Source organism: Coloeus monedula (genome assembly GCF_965178545.1).
Source record: "Coloeus monedula genome assembly, chromosome: 2".
Taxonomy (NCBI): Eukaryota; Metazoa; Chordata; class Aves; order Passeriformes; family Corvidae; genus Coloeus; species Coloeus monedula.
The window spans coordinates 37,546,693-37,564,007 of record NC_138782.1 but is presented as its reverse complement, the minus strand read 5'-3'; the positions used below and the strand labels follow the sequence as shown (position 1 = coordinate 37,564,007).

The window sequence follows — 17,315 nt, the reverse complement described above, 5'->3', positions numbered from 1 at the left end:
CTTCCGGATTATTTAGCTTCGGTCCCTCAGGTGTCTTAGACTTACAACTCCGTGCCCAGGTAACACAGAAATAATAAGCAAACCACCGGTTTGGTTACTACAGGGAAGTTTGCTCTGCAGGGCAGCGGCCTTACTTTGCGTGCAGGGCTCTGCAGGGTGCAGCGCTGGTTCGACAGATCTGTGTCCTTGCAGGAAAGAGCCTGTCCTGCTACCTGCAGGGTCAGGGCGAGCCAAAAGGCAGCTGCTGCTTTTGCTGGGAGGGCAAGAGTCCACCCATTTTGGCAGTGGTGTGGTCTTCATGCCAAGTTCAAGCTGAGCTTCACCCTACTCTACGTTGATTTGCATTTGTTTTCCAAGATCCAGGTGATGCCAGACTGTTAAATTTCAGCTGTCTTTGCACTTTTATCAGAAAATACATAGAACAAAAATATGGAGAACAGATGTTTTCAGCCTATTGTTGTAACTTGGTGCTGGGCATTCATCTTTGGGGGTTTCTTCTCCTCTCTTTCAGTTCTACGTCCTAGTTCTTACATGCATTTGCATATTTTTTTCAACTGCAGTTCTGTAAGGTGCAATGAGCTAATCTAGCAGCTCAGTGAGCTCAGAGTGAGGCTTTTACTGCTTTCTTTGTGCTAGTACTGGAGTGGGTAAGATCCTTTTATGAGCTGCTGAAATAATTAAAATAGCATAAACCTGTTGTGATTTTCTATTGGGTTGTTAGAGTGGCCCACAGAACAATTCAGTGAACATCTAAATCTGCACAAGGAAACAAAGCAGTTTTCCCTGGTTTTATTTGCAAGTCAGTCTGTGAGAGACATGCAGCTTCATGTGAATCTGTAGCTTGGACTTGGTTATCACAATTGTGAGGAAGCTCAGAAAACGCTGTGATGATGGGGCTGCACGGATGAGTAACCTGAGTACAGTCTCTGGAATTATTTAAAAAAAATAAATTCCTCTCACATTATTTAATGGTGGGTGTAAATTAAGAGCTCAAACAAATTTTGATAAAACAGATGTAGTTAGAAAAATAGTGCATTTAATTATTCATCTTAATATATGCTGGGAAAGTAACTTTATCTTTCTTGTCAGATTTCAGATACACAATGCAGAAGAGGTTTCCATCAGTTCTGGAAGGTGGGTTTGTAGTCGTTGGCTTCAGAAGGATGGCTGAAGCTTCTGTTCCATCTTAATGTATAAAACCGATCTTATTATTGCTTAAAACTTTCCCCAGGAGACACTGTTGAAGTTTTTATTGTTAAGGCATGGATAGAGTGTCAGACTGTTGGATAGAGACCTCAGAACTGGAGGGCTGTACACTAAAAACTAGCCACAAAGTGGCTGCTCTTTAGATATGTCTAACTTAGAGCTGACATGGATTTTCCTATTTTTCAGTTTATTACAAATCCAATGAGTGGTCTGGAATTCATGGCATAAGGGAGAATGACCAAATGACATGGTTAAGCAGCAAGAACTGAAGTAAGAAAGATGTGTGATTAAATAAAAAACTATTTAAGAATATTTGTTTTTAAAATCTCCACATCAAAAAGTCCAGTTCATCTTCTCAATTTCTTGCCTTTGTACTTGTTTTTCAGCCCTCTGTGCCTGAACTGTTTCTTCTTTTTGATGATGCTTTTCACATCCCTGTTGTGAAGCCACTTGTCACGCTCTATTTCCCACTGGATCTGTTTGACATCTGTAGGAGGCAAGGTGAGAAATAAGGAGCCGATGGATACCTCTGACCATGATGTGCCATACAGATGAATCATGTTAAAGTTAAAAGTTGACTACTGTATTTATAAATGTTAATAAAAGTGCAAACTGCCTTTTTTTTTTGAGAAAGCTGTGGGTTTTTTCATTTCACAAAACAAACCCTACCATCTCAGAGTTCTAGGCATTGCTTTGTATTTTATTAATGCCAGACATGCTTGTGTTAGAAGCAGTGTTTGAGTGCTCCTAACATTTTTCAAGTGACACCAGCAAGACTTGTAAAAGCTTTACAAGCTTTAGTCAACCAGCATATACACAATTCATGAGAATTATTTTGGGGAAACTACTTTCTGCTTCACTGATACTGCAAGGAGACAGTCCAGTAGGTAGGGAAAGACAGCCATGCCTTATGCCTTGCCTTCCCTTCCCAAGCAATCAAGGGCACTTTACCTGAGCGGAATTCACACGAAGGCTTGGCAGAGAGCAGCCTGCCTGTCCCTGCTTACAGTGTGAAAGGGCCAAGGACAGCCTCTCCCTCTTTTCTGAAGCCTTACTCACTCCACTACTCCCAGTTCATATTTAGCGCTGGGCATCTCACGTCACTGGAGAAACCTGTCACATCTTACTGACGTTGAGCTACTGTCCCTGCTGTGTGGTTTCTGACCCTGTATTCCAGTTAAAGGTGGTTCATCTTTTCGGGTACAGAACCTGAAGGGAAAGAAGTAAATTACAGCACTATGACTGTCAGCTACCTGCAGCATGTACTTACTTGCATTGTCTCTGTTGGCCATGGCGTTCATTCCAATATTGTCAAACTTAGACCCGGCGTTTTCATCCAGCAGATAGCCAAACTTTAAATAAAGAGAGAAATGTTGGTATTCTGTTACAAAGCAACAGGTAAAATGCTTGATCACTTTTTGTTAAGCACTGATCAAACTCACCTCTTCTGCAGATGCCAGTATACCAGCATCTTGGAGTTTCCTCTTCTTTCCTCGGCTGGATCCTTCAAACAAAGAGTAGTATTCTTATGAGACAGAACTTCAAGTCCCCAAAGACACTAAAACAAAGTTTTACCATGTTTTAAATTTTTAAAACTTTTCTTCATGAGGTCATCTGAATTAGCTACGTTGGGAACCTTTGTTACCCACCTTCCCTAAAAGAAAAGGAAAAAAGTCTCCAAGCAAGTATTAAATAGGACAACTCTGGGCATCAGGTGTGAGTAACAGATGCACAAACCACCAGTACAACTTCACCCTACTTCAAAATTCCTCCTTCAACTCTCAGCTCTTCAACAGCAGATTGTTACTCTGAATTACGCTGGTTGGGGGACAACCTCCTTTTCATTTATGGTTTATTTAAATCTGAACCTAGATCCAAAATGTGATAATCTACTGTAGTAAATCTCTGAATCCAAAGTTCTTTGGACTCTTTCATTTGTATTGAGCTTTCATGTCAGTGTTTTCTTACCTTCCAGTGATCCCGCAAAAGTCGTATCTTTCTTTTTCTTGCCCTTTTTACTGACAGATTTCAGTTGCTTGTCATTGTTTGGGTCTGATAGAAAAAAAAAACCCAAATACATCAGTCTCCAACTCTCACACCATGTACGTGTATTTAAAGTGCAGCAGAGACTAAAATTCCTTTTTAGGCATATTTACCATATTGGTCCAGGTCTTTAAAAGGCAGTGCACACAAGTAAATCTAGTATTTCTTCAAGCTAGACAATTAAAAATTGGTCTGTGGTGTGCTGTTCTTTATGCTTTTTTCCACAGCACCAGAAGGGAATCAGACACATAAAATACAAAAGCTAGAAGCAGGCATTAGGTAAACCCTGAATGTCTGTGTGGTAAGTTTGGTGAATTAATAATCTCATGAAAGATTGTGTTAACAACTGTATGAACAGTTTACCTCTTCTATCCTCGGTCATCTTCCTGTGACCTTTAGTTACTCATTTAAATAGTCCATTAATCTTTGTTTTTCCAGCCACATGCTTTGTATTCTGTGTAAACTGTGCTTTTCAGTTGAACAAGTAACACCATGCAGGTGCAAAAATCAGTTACTACTACAGTAGTAATAAAAACTCGAGTGCATATCTGTATTATAAGAGTAAGCTGTTACTTGTGAGACAGCAATTTAAGTAAAAGTTACTTCATCTAAAAGAAATCAACATTAAAGAAATAAAAAAATTACCATTTTTTTTAGTTTTCTCTTTGAGCTCTTTTAAGTATTAATGCCTACTGCAGCCAGTTATTTGTGTATAAAGCTACTTTTGCTATGCCAGTGTTTTCAGAATGAAAGAAACATTTCTCATTTGGAAGTTCTTACACCCAGACGCCTAATTCCCACTCTCGCCTAGGAGACTGTGCCAGGAAATGCTTCCCTTAAGACTTCATTGTACGAAGAAGGACTTGTCATTTCTTTGTTTAAAAGCCAAGCTTCCCACCTAGATAGCTAAATTGGAATTTGCATATGTAGTTACATATTAGATGACCTATTTTTAAAGCCTTTTCTCTGTGTTTTTCAGTAATAAATGGCACTTTACCTAGGTCGTTATCATCTTCAGACACATCCATAAATACACCTCCCTCTTCATCCATATCCTCTTCAAAGTCATCCTCCATACTTCCCAAGGAGACTTCCTCATCATCCAGATCACTGAAGTCATCTTCATCATCAGAATCCTCCCAGTCAGCACCAGATCCCTCACCACTCTGGCCTTTCTTGCCGCCTTTGGCATTTTTTTTTATATTACTAAAAGAAGATGTAACAAGCTTAGCACTTCATCTGGAAAAGCACTGTTTGCATCTAGATGACATCTATCTACTGGCAAACACTATGTTAGGAAAGTTCAGCATCATTGCAAACTACTGCAACTGTAGGCTATAACCTAAAATATATGTATTACACACTGAGCCACGTTTTCAACATTAGTATAGGGAGCTGTATTATAAAAGTCAACTATTTTAAGAACTTCTGGACAGAATCCTATTTTGAAATTAGCCAAAATGTCAGCTTCAGTATTTTATCTCCTCTGTGTCTTTGCTCCTTTTCAGAAAGTCTTTTCTGTAAAACACACAAACTGCTCTGTTAAACACCAGTCAAGATCACAAAAATGCTTCAGGTTTCACTAGAAGTTTAGTCTTTAACTCTCCTGTCACCTCAAGGGAAAAAGTCTCTGTGCAAATTCAAACGCTGCATTATAGATACTTTGAGTAAAATAGAGGCTACTTCATTATTTACAATTGGACTCAATGATCTTAAAGGTCCTTTCCCACCTAAATGATTCTATGATTATTGAAACTGCTGACTTCAGGAGAACTGAGCTCTCTGACTCTGGATCTCACAAAGCTTATTAACTGTGTTAGGTCCAGTTACAACCAGTCCTTATGGCAGCAGTGCTTCCTTTTGTACTTGGTAATTCTCGAACAGAAACCTGAGACAATGAAAAACAAGACTTTACACTGCTTACTGGGTCCCTACAGGTCTCATGTAAGGACTATAAGCATCACAAGGTCATCATGATCCGTTATGGGACATGCAGAAAACCAGCATTACTCAGTGTAAAACTGATACTGCCTTTTTTGCAAGGTGATATTCTGAGCCTTTCTAAAAAAGGTCTATCTAGTTTCACAGAGTAAAACTCTATGTAAGATATTAAGACAAGAGGAATAAGAACCAATCTGAAGTCTTACCCAGCAAAATCAAGGTCATCCTGGCCAACAATGGCATTATCAGCAGCTTCAAATGTATCTAGGGAGAAAGACAAATGTTGTTACTACAAGACATATGAAGTCATTGCATCCAGTAAGTACATGGACCTGTTGGAGCAAGTCCAGAAGAGGGCCACAAAGATGACCAGAGGGATTGAGCACCTCTCCTAGCATTGAAGTTGTTCAGCCTGGAGAGGAGAAGGCTTCAGGGTGACCTTATTGCAGCCTTGCAGTACCTACAGGATGCTACAAGAGAGCTGAGAGAGACTTTTTTCCAAGGGCATGAAGTGAGAGGACAAGGGGGAATGACTTCAAACTGAAAGAGAGTTTAGATTATGTATTAGGAAAAAATTCTTTACTGTGAGGGTAGTATGGCACTAGAACAGGTTGCCCAGAGAAGCTGTGGATGCCCCATCCCTGGAAGTGTTCAGTGCCAAGTTGGATGGGGCTTTCAGCAACCTGGTCTGGTGGAAGGTGTCCCTGCCCATGTAGTGGGGGTGGAACAAGATGATCTTTAAGGTCTCTTCCAACCCAAGCCACTCTATGATTCTAGCATTGCAAAATATCTAATCTTTAGATATAGGGTCATTATTTTAAGCTTCTGAATTTATGAAGCAAATTCTCATTAGAGATACTAACAATAAAAGACAAACACAATTAGTAACAGATTCTTGTCATAACTAAGACCATATTAATTGAGTCACTAAGTAAGGACCCTGATACAAGAATTCAGAATTATCTCGAAATACTGTAGAAAATAGTTATAGAGCTAACTGGGTTTTTTAAAAAATACATATAAGTAAATTTTGAAATAACAAAATAATAGACATTTCCTGGTACACTAACAAATTTAAATTCCGGAACAAATAATACACTCATTCCAAAGCAAAGTACATGCTACAGAAGAGCTAAGATTACTGCAGAAGTTTGCCAACGACCTTACTGAACTCATAACCTCATGAAAGATGTTAGAAACCATGAGAGAAACTGTAAGCAAGATTGAAAAAGGCCAAGCAGTGAAGAAAAAACAGAGGCAAATGTTACATGCTGTTAGGAAAGGTTACTCAGACGACATTAGGAAAAGAACAAAAGGGCATGAACTGCCATTCATGGGTGTAAGTTCAAAATCAGACAACTTCCAGCCATTCAAATGAGCTGACTACTGCAGTGGTGGGAGCAAGAACTCTCTTGAGAAGTGGCCACCCAGCTGGCTCACACGGTGGATAGCAGGAACTGCTGTCTGCAGGAGCATAAAGGGCAACTGGAAAGCCAGTTGTCTCCCACTCCCATATTCCTCTGGTTATTTTACACGATATGAACTATAAAAAGGATACATTAATAAGTTGAAAAAGCAGGGAATACTGGGATAGTTACTGCAAGGAAGAACACAGCCTTACCCAATGCTCTTTCAAATTCATCATCATCCACATCTTCCACGCTTTCTTCATCATCCAGACGCTTTTGTTTCTCTCTCTTCTTGTCGAACTTTGAATAAAATCTGAAATAATATATTGCTCTCAGACACAAAATTACAGGTGATGATCTTTATGACAACTTTTTAAATTAAAAAAAAAAACAACCTGCAAATTGTTTCCCATGTATGTTGCCAGTTGAAAACTGTAAGTGATGGTTTCAAACATACCTAAAATCAAGAGATTTGTATTTCCTTTGTTTTTCAAAGAATCAGTCACTACTGTAATATTTAAAACAATAACATTCCATTGGCCAAATGTGCCAGAAGTTATTTTTAACACAATGAATTTATAAAAGGGCACAAGAAAGATGTAAAAATCTGCCTTAGACTGAGAAGGAAGAAAGGATCAAGTTCAACTTGAATACAATTCGTAAAAAAATATAAAAGATATTCACCCATCAAGTTTTATTAAATTTTGTCCCATACCCCTCTTCTTTTGGGCCTTAGTTTTATCTTCTGTCAGCCATTTTCACCTTCATTTCATGTTAAAGAATCACCAAACAAAGAAAGCAATTTTGACCATATAAAAAAGAGTACTTTTTACAGAAGACTAAATGTGTAATCTCAGTTTCAGCCATCTTCAATGTAACAATACTGTTAACTTTTCAGACAGGGGTATGTTTTTAAGATGCTTTTCTTTAATCTCAAAACTAACACCACTATTTTATTTATTTATTAGTATTATATTCCTCAATATTATAGTAGCAATTAATTTAAAATAAATGAAGTTAATTCAAATACTAATTTCCTAAGAAGACACAGGTAACCAGTATTTTGATCTAATAAAAACAAATCTTTGCTAAATGCATATCACTTCAATTTTAGTACTACAACTGCATTTTTATATCATAATCTGAAAGGAAATTCAAAGAAACAGAAAGAACTATGAGTAACAAAAAATTAAATACTCTGAAAAATAGCTCCTCTGACTTTTTTTGCTTTGTTCCATTCTAATAAGCTTTGATGCTAATAACATAAACCAGCTATATTCCAGCTTTCATTATATATACCTCTAATGCATAAGAATTACAACCCACAAGATATTCACCATTACTCATTACTTAAGGCTTCTTTATCATAATGTCAACTTACTTAATTTTGGACTACAAGCCCCGATTGCCTTTGTTCATAGGTGATATTCTTTCCTAAGTGCTTTTGACAAACGTTAAAATTATGTCCAAGAAAGGCACTATCATCTTAAGTCACTCAAATTAATCAAAATTCGCAAATACTTGAAATACCAGAGATTACTTACAAAATGCAGTGGGTTTTAATGGCATTGCACTAAAATACCAACACCTAAAATGAATGTTCACAAGTATTCCACTACCTGTGAAAGAACACTTCATCCACTGGGATTTTGCTTTCATCTTTGGCCCGGAATTCCTTACTGTTGACTGCAAAAACAAAAAAAAAAACCAACTGATTTTACCTCAAGTTGAAATAATGGTTATTCTTTTCAGAGGTTAAGCAGCACACACAGACAGAAGCAAACACAGGGTGTCATCCATTCAATAATGGGGAGCTTTTCTGAAAACCCCTTCAAACTAACAGTGTATATAGTGTACTCCAGTGTGAAGTATGGAAAAGACCCTATGGAAACACTCAAGTGGCACAGCTCTAACCAGGTTCTCAGTTATGTATCAGCAAGGCAGGGGGTTGCAATCACCTGCAGCAGGAATACATTTAAAACAATAACGGGAAAAGAAGTAGGGAGTAAGATGAACCTGCTGTCACGCACTAAAACACTGAAATCACTTCTGCCCAGCATTCCCTGGCAGTAGAAATGCTTGTCAGGAGCTGCAGAGCAGGACCATGCACCAGCTGAGCACACTGAGGAAGGGATCAAGCCTCAACCTGCCTCCATTTCTGAGAAACTGAAGCAAAACATGACACTGCAACAGCAGATCAACTAGGGTAATGACCAGGTTCCCTGTGGAGGAGCTTTTTACCCTCTCACATTCCCCTTCCCTCCTCCTCACAAGTAAATCAAAAGAAGAAAGGCTACAGATTACCTCAGTGGTACAAATTATAATCACTTCTAAGTGACAAAGGGTCCAAGTTTCTGAAACCAGATCAGCATACTCAGAGGACTCTTCAAATGAATAGTAGAAGGTACCAGAGGATTTGCAATCTAAGCTCCCTACACTTCAGCAGAGATCAGCTACATGCAACAGCTGCAGACTCTTGTAGCTGTATTAATATATCCATATTTTTGTATCATGTTTCATTTGTAAAACACTTAAATTCCCCAAATTCTCTCCTAAATCCTCAGTCTGCTCCTTCAACTCAGAATAAACTAAAGAATGTGACAAACTCTATAGGCTAAAATTCCTATTTTAAGCTTTACCAGCCATAAAACCAGCCATAAAAGTACATCAGTACTTACTAATCTGCATAACTAAAACCTCTCTGCAACACAACAGACCCAAAGCTGGCAGGAAAGCACATCCCTGGGAATGCTACAGAGACTCTACTGCAGAAGATGGTACCTCTTCTGTCCTCAAGCAGCATGTTTTACTGATAGTTTGCCCTCATTTTTTAACTGCTGGTTCTTACACCAAACCCTGCTCTTGACTGTTGGAAATAGTGAGACTGGACAAAAGGCAGCTTATTCCTGGAGGCAGGAAGACTATTAGCAAAATAACAGTGCTAAAGATACCTTACACTCTTCCTAACAACAGCTGCAGCTGTAGCATTGTATGGAGTAATACCATTCAGTGAAAGAGCTTAATGTGATTTAAATAATTATATAGATCCATTTTTCTGGTATTTAAGCCATTTTTCAATCATAATAAACAGAATAAAAATGGCTATAGAGTAACTGACTTTCTCTATGTCATTTTTTCTTAAAATGATTCAGTGGATCCAAAGTTCCATCTGTGGAGATTCCATACATCCTTACAAGAAGATGAGGTCTGATCCTGAAGATCAGGCACCACCACTGCACTCCTGATGGATGGCACTTTCTTTTATCGCTAAGACAAACAGCACAGATAGTGCAGATGACACATCTACATCAATCAACCAAGGATTTTTTAGTCATCATAATCTTAACTGAATTAAGGGGCTGACTTACCTGCAAGGTTCTGCATATCCTTCATAAACTGCTTCTTCTTTGGCTGCATTACCACACTGCTGGTGTTTTCTGTATCAGAATATAAATCAGAGAGGAATATTTATTTTATGACTATTGATACAGAACTGTTAGGAGTGGCTGACAGACCAGTGGGTTGTGCTGCCATCCATAATGACCTTAAGAGGCTGGAGAAAAGGGCTGACAGAAACCTCCTGCAGTTCAACAAGGGGAAGTGCACAGTCCTGCACTAACGGAGGAGCAACCCCAGGTACCAGTATACAATGGGGGCTGCCCAGCTGGAAAGCAGCTTGGCTAAAAACACCCTGGTAGTCCTGGTGGACACCCAGTTGACCGTGAGCCAGCACTGTGCTCCTGCAGCAAAGAAGGCTGATGGAATTCCTGGCACTTGTTTGACCACAGTTGGAGCCCTGTGCCCAGGTCTGGGCTCCCCAGTCAGACATGTGCATACTGGAGAGAATCAAGGGATGGGTCACTGAGTTGATGAAGGAGACTCCATCTGAACATCAGGAAACACTTCTGCACTGTGAGGGCAACTGTGTGCTGGCACAGGTTGCACAGAGAGGCAGTGGAGTCTCCACTCTTGGAGACACTCCAAAGTCATCTGGACAGTCTGCTCCAGGTGTCTCTGCTTGAGCCCATGACTTCAGAGGTCCCTTCCAGCCTCAGCCATTCTGCAGTCTTTACATCTCCCTATCCCTTGCTTATTCCTGCAAAGTCAGCAGTTCTGCACTGCAGGTGTGAGGGGATGTGACTGTTGGCTGGTTCTGGGTTGCAGACATCTCTCTTGCAGCCTTGAAGACTGATGCCACTCCTCTGTTCCACCACATGCACCCCTGATACTTGACAAGGCCAGTCGGAGAGAATGAGAATTTGGACAGCACCTATAACCAAGATCACATGGTACAGGGAAGTGCCTACCTTTGCCTTTACTGAGTTTGGGATTTCTGTACACAAAGCGATCCAAGAATCTCATTAACGTGAAATCCTGCAAAGGGTCACCAGAGTACTGAATGTGATTTCCCTGAAAGAAGGAAAAAGCCAAAAACCATTAAGGTCTTCATTTTAGGAAGACACCATCTAAACACAGAGGACTCAATCAGCTCAAGAACAATATTAAAACATACTTTATAAAGATAAGGACTTGGGGATACTAAACCACATAACCCTGACTAGGTTCTCCCTTTTGCAACTTCAATATTTTCTTAACTAAAACACACCTCCTCCACTGTTTCAGTGATAAACTGCCTTGCAATGTACTGTGCTAACAGCAATTAATACTCAGCATCATTTCAATACCATATATTCAAATGAAAAATAAATATTTTAAATACATATTTGTATAGGTTTGAGCACTTTTGGCATGGTACTACAACAGTATTTTAAGAAGAATTTGCCCCTGTAGTAGGGCTCCCCATGTTTTAAATAAATAAATAAAAAGATACAAAAAACCTCTTAATAAAGCTTTAAGAATCACATAATACCTACACTTCTGCAAAGTTAAAATTTTTGAGAGCAGTCTCTTTTACATATAACGCTGCAATTCCATGCAAAGCTTGGCATTTGAGTATATGATAGAGTTCTGCAGAGCTGCTAGTTACCCACAAAGTGCAAGGAGACTTAATAATGTATTTTTTCAAATGGCAAAAGACACCTAACACAAAGTATCAAACTTCAAAGCAACAAACAAGCAAAAGCACTTACTTCTAGTATTGTTTTTGCAAACAAAGCCACAGATGGATGAAAATGTTCAGAAAGCTGAAAAAGATGAGTAATTTATTTCTAATTAAAAAGTATGTTTTAAGATCACTCCATGACTCACCAAATAACAGACATACGCATAGTAGTGCAAGGCTGATGTGCTCTGCACTTCAACAACTGAAGAACTTCAAGTTCTAATCTTTTTTTTGCATTAAACACATTTTCACTTACAATTTTAAGTCAACACTAGAAAGCTTCAATCATCAAAGCTAAAATCCAATAGTCAAAAAATATTATTATTGTCCAAATCTTCACTTAAAAAATTTCTATTCCCTACTCAAGAACATCAGTATTGTAAGGAACACATACAAGCTTAAAGCTGAACAACGTGTCAGCTTTAACCCTTCTCTTGTTACTCAAGTAGCTACTTCAAGAATAACCAAGTTCTTTTTCTCTCTTCGTACAAGGGCCACACTAATAAACACAGCAACAGCAGTGCAAGAATATCCTACCTTCTTCAGTTCCCAAAGGCTTGTACTTTCAGCACCACAGTATAAAGGACTTCGGTGCATAGGATCATAGGAAGTTCCACTCTTCCTGCCTGAGGGGTGGACGGGAGCAAAACAACTTAAATTTTCTCAGGCAACTTTACAAGAGTATTATTCTTATTTCCCCATGACAGTAATGCTGCCCATCACTCCCAGCTGGACAAGCCAGGTGTGGGAAACAGAGGAGTAAAAACTTCTGCAGTTAGTGGTGGGTTTGATTTACAACCCTGGAAGAAACTAGGTCTGGCATAATTGACAGAGGTTTATAGACCTTAAGCAAGAGAATCACAAACCTATGTTTCTATAGTTGAAGGGTTTTAAGTATAATAATGTGATTTTATAGTTTAACTTAAGAATTTAGATGTTATAATAGAAGTATCTGTGTGTACATGACCTGACAAGTTATTGGTCAAGACACAGCTGCACTGCAGTGAGAAGCACCACAGGTGGGAGGTCGTAAAGCCAAAACAAAGTTTCATTTTAAGTGCCTATTGGATTAGAAAGTTACAAATTGCCATGGAACCCTGAATTTTGTGACTATATGCCATTATTATGATTTATTGCAAATCTCACGCCTCGAGACTGATGTCTTATTTCTTATTTTAAACAATAAATCCTGTGTAATTGCATAGCCCCATCTCTCTTAAGTAAATAATCCGACAGGAGACCCGAAGAGCGGGATCCAATACCAGGGGCTCATCTGGCAGCAGGAAAAGGCTGTATTCAGCTGCCCTTCACAGTGCATGATCAGGTGCACAGGCTGAGTTCCTACCTGCTTCCAAGGACGGCCCTGGAAACCCCTGGCCTGTTCCCGAGGGCCTTCAGGGAGGAGCGAACCTGGGCACGAGTTCAAAGATGGACAAACTGTTCTGGCAGGCTTCACAAGCGACAGAGCAGCTACACATCCTAACCTTGGCTACACTGCTCGGAAGATGTTTGAACGTGGAAGCAAAGAATTCCAAGCCTGTTAACCGCTAAGGCACGAATAATGTGTTTATTACAAACTGCATGAAGTGAAACACACTAGTCATAGAGTTTTTTCATCACTGCTGAGGTAACAGATAAATTGAGCTGACTGGTTGCTTTCAACCAAACTTCATCTAAACACTAAAATAATGATTTAATCACTTAATCTTACAAAACTCTTGATCAACATGTCACTGTTATGGACCCTTAGCTGTCAAATTATATATTTTCTTGCTGATTTACCTCCCATATTCAGATGATGCACCCACGAGGCTGTTGAATTTGAATTGTTTGTTTTAGCAGAACTTTCCATTGTACTTCTCTTTTCATCTTCTACTTCTTTGTCGGCATCCACAAATTTTTCCTCATCCTCTTCAGCCTCTTCTTGATCCTTAAAGCACTCTTCATCATCTGACTCCTAAAAAACAAAAAACGTTAGCGAACAGCTTTTACTTTCCAGATTTACTCTGATTTTTTAGAAAAATGCACATAAAGTTCTTGAGCTACTTATAAAAATCTAAACAAATGATGGCTGATGTTTAAGAAATAGAGATTTTTGTCCTTGATACGGCACTTAAAATTGAACTTTACTGCTTAGAACACACAAATGTAATGGTCCCTCCCCACCTCAAGAAACATCTTAGCAAATGGTTACTAATAAACAAGTTAGGGAAAGGTGCTTATGAAAACAGCTCTTATTGAAAAAGCAATGAGATAAAGAAATCATCTTATACCACGTGATCCTGTAACTGGACCCTTAACTCTGGTTTTACTTTCAGGAGTTCAGACAGAAGGTACAGGGTTCCACAAATGAAGGGTGGCATTTGTCCACAGGTGACTTGAAGTAGCCTCTTCACAAAGGCCTTCACGCGCCGTAGCACTACATCTGCCTTCAGAGACTTATAGACAAGATTTAGAAACATGGATGGCTTTGAGCATGTTGCTAAAGCAGGATCTAGAAGCTTCCTGCAGGACACACAGGAGAAAATATTGCTGATTGTCATAATGCACACAGGAGAACAAGTGCTATTAACAACCATTATCTACATTTTTCAGATTGCCATCTAAAAGACTAGAGACAGTTTGCTCCCCTGTACTCAAAACCATTAAGATCAACCCTGAACTGTCAAGAGCTGTGTAATATTTCTGGAATATATGAGACACTGAAGATTTAAAAAAAAAAAAAAAAGCTGCCTCAGTAAACAAAATATTGTAAGAAAATATAAAGAAACTGAGTTCAACTGAAAACAGTTTCAAAATTCGAGATGTTCATTGTTAAAAAACTAATCTGATTTGTTCGTATGTTTAAAAAAATAGAAAGAAAATGGTTAGACATCAGCACACTTCACAATCAGATCAGACATTTGTACTGGCAAGTTCATTTTCTGCTCCAATTTCTTCCAGGCTGCCAGGCATGGTAAGACCTTAAACACATTGCACATTCTCAGGGAACCTGAATTCCCTTTTTAAAAAATCAGTAACTTCCCCTTATTTAACTAAACAGAAGCCTGTAAGGATCCTATAAAGTCTAAACAATCAGCTGGGGACAAAACAAAAACTAGTATTTTTATAACACGAGGCTTTCCAGCGACACAAATTAAATCATCTAAAGAATTTGTTAACACAATATTCCCCCTCCTCAAAATAAGAAACAAAAAGGAAACAAGATCTTAGGCTATTTACAGGCCTAATTTACAGGCCTAATTACTTTGCAGGCTAGTACCTGTAAAAGTGATTTCAGAAGAAATAGTTATCAATTAGTTTCAAATAACATCTGGAATTAATGCAAGCCACCAGAAAAGTGGCAAAATGCATGCTGCATTCTCAGAACCTATCACTATCATTTATTTTATCCTCATGTTAAATCAAAGAAATCACATGCATTTTCTTCCCGCTCATACAAAACATCAGAAATTTTAGCCAATGAGACACAAAACTAGCCAGATCTTAAAAGCAAAATAAGTGTTTCTACGATGTTAAATTAATGGTGACTACCTCTTAAAATGAAACGTACATAAACATGCAAACCTGCCACTTACTTGTACAGCGCTGCATAGTACCTATCCGACACAGTCTGCTGAGAGTCCATCACTTGAAACAGCAACATCAGGGCCTGGACACTGGTACTGAAGTTCACAAGATGAAGAACTTTGAACAAGGTGTTCATTTGCTCTTTCACTTTCTCATCACCAGTCTCAGCATAAGGGTAAGCTCTGTTGACCCCGCAAAGAAGAGCACTGAGCATTTTGGATTCAACATCTTTTTTCTTAATACAGTTTCGGAAAAAGCAGAAGTACAAAGTTATCAGCTTGTTAGCCAATGCACTTTCTTCATGACTGAGGACTATCTGATTTAGGAAGCAGATGGCATAATATTGAGTTTTCACATTGATGTTTGAGCGGTACAAAAGCCTCTCCACCTCACTGCACACTACTCCCTTCATATTTGGATGCTTGTGAAGTAACGTCTCTAAGAGATACGAGGCTTTGGTGGCGATCTTGTTCTGAGGGTCACCCAGTTTATTCACCAGCAGAATCAGCAGAGCTTTCTCCTGCTCCGGCTTGTTACAGAGAAGCTCGTGGGAAACTGCCAGCGCTCGGGATTTCGTGGCTGTCAGACAATCATGGCTCATTGTTTCCAATGCCTGCACAAACTCTGCTATCTGCAGCTTCAGGTGATGCTCAAAGTACCAAAGTATCAACCGCCTGTCTCTTGAATCCTTGTTGCCACTCGACATCTGCACAATGTTGTTAAGCGGTCGCTGCGAGAAAGACCATAATTTTCGATTGTCTGGTAAGATATCTGTAATGAGAAGCTCCTTGAAAGTATCTAAAGCCATAAGGCTCTGCTGCCTGCTGCCCTTTTTCTTTATGAGATTTATCAAGTTCTCAACAAACTGGAGACTGTGGACAGCACTGTCCTGGATGAGAAGGGTCATCGCTGCCATCCTGTCAGCCAAGGTACCCGAGGACACAACAGTTTTAATCCACGCCGAGGAGGCCCCCTTCTGATAGTCTGTCTTATTCTTAAACAGGTCTGTCTCACGTTCATACAGCTTTTGGGCCAGGGCCTTATACTTGGACAAAAGTGCCTGATTCTGTGGCTCTGGAGAGAATTCATTGGTGTATTCTAGATCATACCATTTGCCCCCTGGTTTGATCAGTATTGCTTGCCTAGCATGAAATTCAAAATCTTCTTCCAGCCTTTCTTTCTTTGTTGAAGGCTGTTGGCCCTGATCACCTCCAGCCTGCTTCTTGTTGCTGTCTTTCACACCGCTTGCCTTTTCCTTTCCTTTTTTTTCTTTCTTCTCCTCTAGCAAAGGAGGATTAGTTTCCTTCTTGCTTTTCTCTTTCTTTGGAGGCTTCTCTTTCTCCTTGCCGCCGCCATCATCCTCATCCCCCTCCACCACCAGGCAACTCTTCGCATACTTGCTGAGTCCCAGGGAGCTGACGAATGCCTCCAGCTCTCCTTCCTTCAGGTCATCGATTGTGTCCTTCTTGCCGCCGTCCACCAGCTCGCCCTCCTCGTCCACGGCACACAGCATGAGGTAATCTTGCTGCGGAGGCAGGGCACAGCTGTCACGGGCAGATCTGGTGCAAGATCTGCCAACACTCCCAAGGGTTCCCCATTGAATCCCAGAATGGTTTGGGTTGGGAGGGACCTTAAAGACCATCTAGTTCCAACCCCCTGCCATGGGCAGGGGCACCTTCCCCTATACCAGATTGCTCAGACTCCCATGCAGCCTGGCCTTGGACACCCCCAGGGATGGGGCATCCACAAGTTCTCCGGACAATTTGTCCCAGAGCCTCACCACCCCCTAAGCAAAGGACTTATTGCCAACACCTGAGTGGGACCCCGCACACCTCGCGCCCCCCAAGGGCCCGTCCCGGGATGGGGGCTCCCGGCCGCCACGTGCTCCCGCTCCCTCCCGCCCGCTCCCTTACCTTGGTGCCGCCGAGGCGCAGCACCTCGTCCAGTGTGAACGCTCCCGCATCTCCGCCTTCTCCTTCTTCATCACCGTCGTCGTCGCCCTCCTCCTCGCCGCTGTCGCCGCCCGCCTTCCTGCGGTCCCTCACGCCGAAGTCCCAGAGCGTCGCCGCCATCGCCGCCCGCCG

The 17,315-nt window shown here is 40.3% G+C and overlaps 1 protein-coding gene across 1 annotated transcript; it reads right to left on the bottom strand.

Moving 5' to 3' along the window:
* Nucleotides 1-1,462: 1,462 nt before the first annotated feature.
* CEBPZ (CCAAT enhancer binding protein zeta) lies at nt 1,463-17,303 on the bottom strand (the record flags this gene model as incomplete). The annotated part of the gene is made up of 16 exons (XM_082302732.1): nt 1,463-1,693; nt 2,477-2,558; nt 2,649-2,710; nt 3,175-3,258; nt 4,247-4,455; nt 5,397-5,454; nt 6,812-6,912; nt 8,219-8,285; nt 9,968-10,036; nt 10,907-11,009; nt 11,690-11,743; nt 12,199-12,287; nt 13,444-13,618; nt 13,935-14,166; nt 15,240-16,756; nt 17,145-17,303. 16 exons carry the CDS (start codon nt 17,301-17,303, stop codon nt 1,554-1,556), a joined length of 3,201 nt encoding a protein of 1,066 aa, XP_082158858.1. The 3' UTR covers nt 1,463-1,553.
* Between the last annotated feature and the right edge of the window lie 12 nt (nt 17,304-17,315).